Consider the following 9,914-nt stretch of genomic DNA (forward strand, 5'->3'; position numbering starts at 1 on the left):
TTTTTTGAGGACTCAACACACTGTTTTCCACAGCAGATGCATCCACCACTAACAGTGCACAAGCTTTCCAATTTCTCCACATCTTTGTCCACACCTGTAACTTTCTGTGTTTGGTTGGTTGTTTTTTTTTTTTTTTTTTCAGTAATAGCCATTGCAATGGGTATAAAGTGGTATCTTATTGTGGTTTTGCCTTGTATTTACCTAATGATTAGCGGTACTGAACATCTTTTCAAGTACTTACTGGCCATTTATATATCCTCTTAAGGAATTTACTATGTTCTCCATTATTTTACAGTTGTGCCTCGCCTACTGACAAGTAGGAACACCACCTTTTACCCTTTATAAACTGCCTTCTCACATATCCTTATCTCACCTGAGTGAAAACTGGATACTGGCCTGCTTAGACCTTGGTCTCTTGTCTAGACAATGGCCTCACCCAACTCCCTTAGTAGCAGCTCATCTCCCCACCCCCACCTCTGAGTGATAGACACATCAACAGCTCCCAACCTCCTTCCTCGATTCCTCCTTCTCGATTTCAGGGTTCCAACACACAGGCAGGATTTGATGCAAAATGTCCAAAATAATTTCTCACTATTAATGAAGTACATATTAAAAAGTTTACAAATGGGCGCCTGGGTGGCTCAGTGGGTTAAGCTGCTGCCTTTGGCTCAGGTCATGATCTCAGGGTCCTGGGCTCTCTGCTCAGCGGGGAGCCTGCTTCCCTCTCTCTCTCTCTCTGCCTGCCTCTCCAACTACTTGTGATTTCTCTCTGTCAAATAAATAAATAAAATCTAAAAAAAAAAAAAAAAAAGTTTACAAATGTAGAGCATTCAGAATAGTGCCCAGCACATAGGAAGCACTATATAGGTGTTAGGCATTTTTAATATTAAATTTTAAGAGTTATGAGACAGGTCTAGCAGATGCTTTTGGTGCTTTGTACACATCAATGGCCAACTTCTGATTTCAGCTGCAGCTACAGGAAACAGTGATGTGCAGGCTGACAGCATCTCTTCCCCCAGGACCCTACTGATCTTGCCCAGAGCTTCCTCTTCTCATAAGCTCACACAGCTCATGAAGTACAGGGACATTCGAAGGCATTAACTTTCATCTGATGAATTATTCGCTTCCCTTTCCTACACTGCTACAACCTCCACCGTTATCCAGGGGATGATAACATAAATCCTAATTACAGCTTGATCAGTTAGAATCCCACTCCCTGGCACCTTTATCAACACCTTCCCATGGAATTTCAGGCCCCTTCGCTTCTGGTCCTCCGGCTTTGAGCTCACTAGCACATTTTCAGAAGGCAACAATGGGCTGTGCTGGAAAACAGATGGCAGAATCACAGGTCACACTGCCAAGAAAGGGATGGCAAGGGAGGGCAGGAGCCTTGAGACAGGGCTTTTTTCCGCCCTGACTTAAGCGGAGTTAAGTTAGCCTTCAAGGGGTGACCGTAAGAAGTAGCTCAAGGGAGAAAAGGCAAAAGCCGACTCATAGGCTGACACTGCGCAGGCGCAGGGAGGGGACTGGGGTTCCCTCTCAGGCTCACCCAGCTACCTCTTCTAGGCAAAAGCCAGAGGGAGAGCACCGTACCCAGCGCTAGAAGCCTCCCTTCTGCGTACCCCAACTCCTCATAAGGCTCTCAAACCATCCAGGAAACGTCTGGGAAACCACCTTCTGAGGCTGTCGGGCCGTCCCTCATTCCCCGCTTAGGGCCCGCGGGAACCTGTAAAGCGGCTGCCAGCGCTGGCGAGGCGCCAGGAGAGAAAGGGCCACCAGGCCGGTCGGATTCGGCCCTCCTCGCCTCGGTTCTCACCTCTTTGTCCGCCGCTTTCTCCTCGATACCTAGCAGCGCATACAGGTCCATCTGTAAGAGCTCCTTGGCCACTGCCATGGTTCCAATCCTGAGGGGATTCGTACTACAACTCCCAAGAGCCTAAGCGTGCGTAGGGATTCTCCTGGACCGTCGCCGGAAACGGGCCGAGTGGCGCGTAGCCCCCTGGGAAATGTGTTCTGGCTCAGGCTTGACTGTCTCTGAAGGAAGGGAGCAGCCGCGAATGAACTACGCTTCCCAGCGGCCGCCGCGCCTGCCGCGGCCACTCTCCGGCTAGAGTGGCCGAACGCGATTTTGCTGCGGGAGGCCGCAGCAAGCCCGCGCGAGGGGGCGTGGGACGGGGGCGGAGCTTAGTGAAACTCGGAGGGTCCCGGGACCTCGCGGGAGCGATCTCTGAGCTCCGTGGAACCTGTGGTGCCTCGCCGGCCACTGGAATGGAGAGTAGGTGCTACGGATGCGCTGTCAAGTTTACCCTCTTCAAGAAGGAGGCGAGTCTTCTCCCCGCGGGCTAGAGGGCCAGGGAGGATGTGGAGTGGAGGGAAAGCACAGGACTTGAAGTCCGTAGACTTGGTTTTATGGCCCTTTTCCAGCTGTGTGGTTTTGATGAAGTCACTGAACCTCAGTTTCCATTTCTATAAAATGGGCTTAACGCTCCCTCGCTTTCGGGGTTGACATGAAGGTCCAGAGAGGTGCTGGAGGTGAAAGTGCCCTATAAACTGTAGAGCAAGCTCCAGTCCTTTCTAGAAAGGTAGGCTTTTCTGTCCACCGAGTGTAATATGCAGCTGTTTCCTTCCCTCCATCCTGCTCCTCCGCAGCCCAGTCTTAGTTACTATCCTGTGACCACCCATCACACTATGCCCGTTACTCCCTTTGCTCTGAAACCTTCACCGTCATGCAGCCTGCCCTTCCCAGGTTTCTTGAGTTAAATTACTGCCCTTCTTCTGCTCCCGGAGCACCATGGCAAAGTCTCGTTCTCTGCACCGGCCCCTAAGTTCTCCAGGTAAACTATAGGCTTCCTCTGCTCACTTGTGACCAGGAGATAGAAACCAGATTGGATGAATGAATAGCAGTAGGAATGCAGATCTGTGTAGCACTTAGAAATCTGGGTTTTGGAATCAGGGTGGTCAGGGTTCAGATTTGAGCTCTGCTGTCTCATTCATGGAATGACCTTGGTTTGGACAAGTCCTGTAACCCCTCTGACCCCATCTAAGATAGGAATAATAATGGTGGTCATCAGGATTAAGTAAAGTAGTGTGTATAAATTATATGGATTATATCAGATGATGAATATTAAGTACTGAACTTAGTGCCTGGCACACAGTAAGTGCGTGAGAAATAGAGGCTATTGTTATCCCATACTGAAGCCAAGCCACCCTTCATCTCTGCTGAGGCAGAAAAGGCAGGGACTCTATACTCTCTGATACTCCTTTGTTGAAGAGTTAGTGACTTGCAGCATGTAGTTTTTCCTGTTTATTTTCTACACCCCAGCATCAGGGAATTGAAGACCAGAGATGAAAGCATGGGAATTTTGCGTAAAGCTTTATTTGATTGAATAAATCCACTCCTCTCTCTCCCCAGGCCTTAGGGGCCCCACTGCTCATCCTCCTCCCAGCAGTTGTCCCAACTTCAGTGCCTTCCCTCTCTGTGTGCTTGCAGAGTCACAGGGAGGAGCCTGCAGGGGAGGGTGAGAGATGGAACCTCCTACTTCATGTTTCTTGTAGTATGGCTGTAAGAACTGTGGCCGGGCCTTCTGTTCTGGCTGCCTTAGCTTCAGTGCAGTGGTGCCTCGGACTGGGAATACCCAACAGAAAGTCTGCAAGCAGTGCCACGAGGTCTTGACCAGGTGAGAAGTTGACATGGGCAAGGGTTTAGTCAAGCATGGTACCAGTTGGCTGGCCAGCCCACACAGCTTTGTGCTCTGTGGCTAGAGATCAGCTCAGGAAGTATTTGGGGTAGGAGGCATTGACTGGCTGATGGCGGGACTTCTGATACCAGATTTCTTCCCTATAGAGGGTCATCTCCTGCCAATGCTTCCAAGTGGTCACCACCTCAGAACTACAAGAAGTAAGTGCTGAATGGACAGAGACAAATAGGGATGGGAAAAAGACAAAGGAGCCATAGGGCAGGACTCTCCTCCCACCCTCTAGATCAAATGAGCACAGGGTCAAGAGAATGTCATATTTCAGCCTCCTGATGCCCTTTTGGTGCATCAGACAGTAGCTTCTCAGCCCTCGCCCCAAAAACATTTCTTGGTAAACCTTGTCCTCTCAGTCAGACCCTCCGATTGGTCAGCTGGATTGGGCTGCAGGGTGACATGAATGAGGCCCACAGAATATTATCCACTGGAGTCCTCCCTGGATGCCTAGAAGTGATTTGAATGGGAAATGGTGAGTGGGTGCCTTCACCCCTCCCTTCTGCATTCTTCAATCTCATTCTTCAATCTTCAATTCTCATATCTCATACACTACCAGGCGTGTGGCTGCCTTGGAAGCCAAGCAGAAGCCCAGCACTCCCCAGAGCCAGGGACAGATCCATCAAGACCAAGTTATCGCTGAGCGCCTAGCACGGCTCCGCCAACAGAACAAGCCCAGTGAGTGGGGGCAGACCGGGTGACCTAAAAGAACCATCCAGACCTCCTGGGACTAGGATTCCTTGGGATCTTACAGGGCTTCTCCCTACCACTTTCAGAGTCAGTGGCCTCGCAGGCGGAGATAGAAGCCAGGCTAGCTGCACTGAGGGATGAACCCCGGGGTTCCATCCCTTCCACCCAAGAAATGGAGGCACGGCTTGCTGCACTGCAGGGCAGAGTTCCACCTTCTCAGACCCCTCAGCTTGTGAGTTCTTGGGGGGTACAGGGGTCCTAGGATAAGGACCTTGCAGAAGCACAGATACATGTATGCTTATGTACTTTGTAGAAGTCGGCAAAACCTACCCACCCCAACCTCATGATCCTCAGGCCTGCTTTGAGGCCAAAGAACCAGGGACAAGCAGCATGATGGGATGAGACAGGAAAAAATGGCCAAATCTATTCAATTACGTGGGCCCTGGATTAGTCCCCTTTTCCTGAGCTTTGGAAACGTCAGCATCCACCCCAACCTAGACTGTTCTGTGCCTTACGGCGTTGCTTTTCCCCTTGCCCTTCTCCCCACTGAAGTTCCTTCCTCTGAGCAGGCACATCAGACACCAGACACCAGGACCCAAGCCCAGCAGGCACAGGATCTGCTGACAGAGCTGGCAGCACAAGTGGCTATTGATGAGAGCTGTCAACGAGGAGGCCCAGGTAACTTCTCCACCTGGGTCCCCCAGGGACCTGCCCCCCACTCTTTCCCCAAGTAGGATGGGCTCTGCTGCCCACCCTCTGGGACACACATATAAATCAGAGAACAATCAACATTGTAAATTATGGTTTACTCGAATAGGAGCCAGTGTAAGCCTCGCAGATGAGTGTGTGGGCTTTCGAATCAGAGAGTGATTTCTTATTCTACCACTTAAACTAGCTCTGTGACCCTGGGAAAGTTATATGACCTAAGTCTCACTAGCCTTGTCTATAAAATGGAAGTATATGTAGTAAAACCCACCTCATGGGGAAATCACAAGAATTAAGTGAGCTAATCTAATAAGCACTTAACACCCCGCCTGGTTCATAGTAGGTGGTCAGCAAATGTTCTCTGCAATGAAGATGATGATGATGATATGGATGACAAATAGTCTACTTAAATTTAATTAAAATTCAGTGAAATTTGGGGCAACTGGGTGGCTCAGTCAGGTAAGCATCTGACTCTTGATCTCAGTTTAGATCTTGATTTCAGGGTTGTGAGTTTGAACCCTGCATCAGGCTCCACACTGCACATGAAGCATACTTTTAAAAAAACAAAAACAAAACAAAACAAAACAAAAACCTAATAATAATTAAATGAAATTTAAAACTCAGTTCCTCCATGGTACCAGCCGCATTTCAGATGCTATTGAATGACAATCTTGGGCAGCACAAATACAATGATATAGAACATTTCTGTTATTATAAAAAATCCTATTGGAAAAAATTCCAAATGCTTCAGAGCAGGAGTTCTTAACCAGGGATGATTTCCCAGGGATGATTATCTGAAGACCCTCTGGTCACAGCTTAGAGGGTGCCACTGGCACCTAGCAAGCAAAGGCTAGGGATACTGTCCAACATCTACAAAGTGCCTGGGACAGTCCCCACATCAGAATTGTCCTGTCCAAAAGAGCAGTGAACCAAGATTGAGAAGCTCTGCTTTAGAGACATAATCTCATTGAATAGCCTCCATTATCTTATACATACTCTTGTTATCCATATTTTATAAACAAAACGAAGGCCTGGTGAGCTTAAGGAACTTGACCGAGGTCACAGGTATTATGTGGCAGTGCTGGGAGTTGAGCTCAAAGCTGTCTGATTTTGAACCTCTTCCTCTGAAACACTAAGCTCAAGGGGACAGGGTCAGGGCCACACCCATTCGGTTAGAATTCTTCCTGCCTCCTACCACAGAAAAGCGCATCCTCTCTCATGTCCTCTCTGCTGCCCTCTGGAAATACTCATGCCAGCCTGTAAGGCAGGAAACTGGCTGAGTAGCTTAGCATTTCCATATCCTCATCTTTTTGGCCAACATGTAAAAATACCAGGAGTGGGGATGGATATAGTTGGGAAAAAAACATTTCGAGGATTACTAGTATTTTACATTTGGAAAAATGGAGGAAAGATTGATTTTATTGGTGATATAAACCACAGGAGCTAATACTGAGCAAAAAGCTGGTAATCTATGGTTTTTAAAAAAGAAGTTGAGAAACAGGCTCATTGGCTTCTGATGAGAGATCTTGGAATGACTCTGCCTCCCTGACTGCTTCTCTCCTCCCAGCTGCCTCTGTCCAGAATGACCTCAACCAACCTGGCCCAGGGGGCCAGAGCGTTAATTCCAAGGGGCAGACCACCTGGTCCCTGGAAGAGGAGAAGAGCAGGCTGCTGGCCGAGGCAGCAGTCGAGCTGCGGGAAGAGAACATGAGGCAGGAGAGGATCCTGGCCCTCGCCAAGCGCCTGGCTGTGTTGCGGGGCAAGGACCCTGATAAAGGTAGAGGCTGGGAAGCAGCAGCTCATTCATGTCCATCAAGCAGCCCCCCTCCCCCCCGACACACACACCCCCACGCCACCCTCTACAAAATGGTGACTACTGGCCATGCTGGGTCAGATGCTGGGAATTCCTGTGCCCAGGGGTCTACTGAGCTCTGCCCAGAGCCTCAAGGAACGTACTGGGGAGAAAGAGTAGAAAAGGAGTACATAGGAGCCATCAGGGGCCCGGGACCCCCAGTGCCTTCAGATGCAAAGTCTTCTGTTCCTGTCTGCCAGCCCTGCAGGGTGGGGCATGGAAGGGCAGGATGTGATCAGTGGCAACAGAGGCTGCCTAGCTCTGGAACAAGTGCCACTGGAAAGCAAACCAGCTCCTGGGGGGCAAAAGTACAGCTGCTCAGGCGAACTCTCTCCATGTTACTCGTCCTCTCCTGCTCCTGTCATTCCTTCTTCAAGTGACCCTCCAGGACTATCGCCTCCCAGACAGTGACGATGAGGAGGACGAGGAGAAGGCCATCCAGAGAGTCCTGCAGCAGGTGGGCCCTGCCTGATCCACCTGACCAGCCCTTGTCCTGTTCCTGTCTCACTGCACCAGCACCCTACCTGGCCCCATTCACCCTGCCTCTGCTCTCTGCTGAATGGCCAGTCTGCAGCTCCGGTTTCCCCTGGGGCCCCCTCTGTCTCTGTGACCCAGACCTGCCTACTGGCCTCTGGATATAGGGTATCAACCGCCACTGGCAAAAGATAAAGGGAGATGGGTTGAGAAGCTAAGGCCACAGAGCACAGAAATCCTCTTGTGGAAGAGAGTCAGGGTCTAGTCCTGAAAGAGGGAGTTGTACCTATTCGTTTTGCCCACAGCTCACCGAAGAAGCTGCCCTGGATGAGGCAAGTGGCTTTAACATCCCTGTGGAGCCCACTCTTCGAGCCCAGGCCCAGTCCTGCAGGGTAGAGCCTGAGGTGAGAAAAGCACCCACCCCAGCCGCCACCACAGCCTCCCTCCCTGACTGGCCAGCCACTTCTGCAGCAGACCCCCACACACCTTCCTTCTTTCCCCCATCCCTCTTCGGTCCTGGCAGGCCCAGGCCATGGCCGCCCAGCTGGAGGCTGAGGATGAGGAGCTCCCCTGGTGCTGCATCTGCAATGAGGACGCCACCTTGCGCTGTGCTGGCTGTGATGGGGACCTCTACTGTGCCCGCTGCTTCCGGTGAGTATGGCTGGAATGTTCTGTTGCACTGGGAGATGTCGAGGACCACCCGTGATCCCTAACCTGTCTCTGCTCCGCAGGGAAGGCCATGATGCCTTTGAAATTAAAGAGCACCAGACATCTCCCTACTGCCCACCTCGCACAGGCCGAGAGCACTGAGGAAACCAGGCAGGCAAGCCCACCGGCAGTGGTGCAGGCTGGTGTGCCCACCCCTGGGCCCAGCCTCGGGGCGCCCCATGGGAGAGTGAGTCAGGCTAGCCTGCTGCTGGATACGCCCCTTCCTGAGCCTCAATGTCCCCGGAAGAAGGAAGCATTTTCCGGGACGCCTGGGTGGCTCAGTTGGTTGGATGACTGCCTTCGGCTCAGGTCATGATCCTGGAGTCTCGGGATCGAGTCCCGCATCGGACTCCCAGCTCCACGGGGAGTCTGCTTCTCCCTCTGACCTTCTCCTCGCTCATGCTCTCTCTCACTGTCTCTCTCTCTCAAATAAATAAATAAAATCTTTAAAAAAAAAAAAAAAAAAAAAAAGAAGGAAGCATTTTCCATTCAAGATGGTAACTGGGGGAAGCCAGAAGGAAGGCAGAAGTCAGGAGCCCACCACCAGCCGGGCCTGGACTGGGAGTGAGGCGTGGTAGGGAAAAGACGAGACTGAATCTAAAGGCGATGAACCTTGAAACTTGCTCAAGGGCCCAGGACCCTCCCCTGGCACTTAGCGGATCTAATAAAAAATGTTGATGTCTTAGGCCCAGCACCTCTTCTCTCCAGAACCCTGTGAGTTCTGAGCCTCAGCCCCTGGAGAGGTGGCAAGAGCAGGATTTCCACTCAAAGTGCAGTCCTGGGGGCGTTTGGGTGGCTCAGCGGGTTAAGCCTCTACCTATGGCTCAGGTGATGATCTGATGATCTCAGGGTCCTGGGATCGAGCCCCGCATCAGGCTCTCTGCTCAGCGGGGAGCCTGCTTCCCCCTCTCTCTCTGCCTACTGTTCTGCCTACTTATGATTTCTCTCTCTGTCAAATAAATAAATAAAATCTTAAAAAAAAAATAAAAAAGTGCAGTCCTGTGGAGTACGGAAAAAGGTAGGACGACCCTGCAGGCTTCTCTAGGCAGGAACAGTCCCATCCACCCTGGAGGCCGCATATGAAGTAGGCAATGGATACTCGTTCAACTGATCTGAACTGTGCATCTTGCTCTGGGCACCCCAGAGTAGCCCCCAGGCTCCACCATCTTGGTTTCCTCAGCCTCCCTCGTACTTAGGTGGTGCAGGCACAGACATTGAAAGCCTACCTTGCTTTCTGCCTTACTTCCAAATGATGCCACCTCCCCGGGCTCCTGTCCCAACCTTCCAGCCATTCAGACCCAGTAGCTTTCCAGCAACATGCTCTTGAGCTGACTCCTGGCCTCTCAGCCTGTAACTCTTTATACCTGTCTGCTTAATTCCTGCTTTTTCTCTTTCTGCTGCTGGCTGGAGCCCGCTCAAGATAGTCCTCAACCTGATGCCTCCTGACTCATTTAGGGGGACAGGAAGGTTAAGCCTTCCCTGATGTCCCCAGGCCCCCCACTAGGTTTTACCTGTTACCTCTCCTCTGGGATTCAGAACTAGTCTTTGCCACTTGGGCTCCTGTTGTCAGTGATGCAGGATGTGTGTGTGTCCTAGTCTTGTGCCCTCTTTGGCCTCCAGGCCTTGCTAGATCACGGGCTCTAAAGCAGAACTGTGATCTTCTCTGAATGCTCAAGGCCAACTTGGGTAGATGGACGGAGGAGGTGTGGATAGAGCCTGGTGGCTCAGGATGCTGGCCC

General features: G+C 51.1%; 2 protein-coding genes across 3 annotated transcripts in view; one reads left to right on the top strand and one right to left on the bottom strand.

Annotated features, from left to right (window-relative positions):
- Nucleotides 1–1,971, bottom strand: part of DNAJC17 (DnaJ heat shock protein family (Hsp40) member C17) — a 39,132-nt gene extending 37,161 nt beyond the window's left edge. For both annotated transcript variants that reach the window (XM_059181180.1, XM_059181181.1), the window contains exon 1: nucleotides 1,817–1,971. In XM_059181180.1, the coding sequence (XP_059037163.1) occupies nucleotides 1,817–1,894 (78 nt within the window). In that variant the 5' untranslated portion in view covers nucleotides 1,895–1,971. The remainder of the gene's footprint in view (nucleotides 1–1,816) is intronic.
- ZFYVE19 (zinc finger FYVE-type containing 19) lies at nucleotides 1,893–8,435 on the top strand. Its single transcript, XM_059183409.1, has 12 exons — nucleotides 1,893–1,916; nucleotides 2,222–2,275; nucleotides 3,556–3,677; nucleotides 3,845–3,898; nucleotides 4,306–4,424; nucleotides 4,523–4,668; nucleotides 5,006–5,114; nucleotides 6,709–6,918; nucleotides 7,371–7,450; nucleotides 7,773–7,871; nucleotides 7,991–8,118; nucleotides 8,199–8,435. The coding sequence occupies exons 1-12, from the start codon at nucleotides 1,893–1,895 to the stop codon at nucleotides 8,275–8,277; spliced, it is 1,224 nt and encodes a 407-aa protein (XP_059039392.1). The 3' UTR covers nucleotides 8,278–8,435.
- Nucleotides 8,436–9,914: the final 1,479 nt, after the last annotated feature.

The sequence above is a fragment of the Mustela lutreola genome, chromosome 7 (assembly GCF_030435805.1).
Source record: "Mustela lutreola isolate mMusLut2 chromosome 7, mMusLut2.pri, whole genome shotgun sequence".
In the NCBI taxonomy this organism is placed as follows: domain Eukaryota; kingdom Metazoa; phylum Chordata; class Mammalia; order Carnivora; family Mustelidae; genus Mustela; species Mustela lutreola.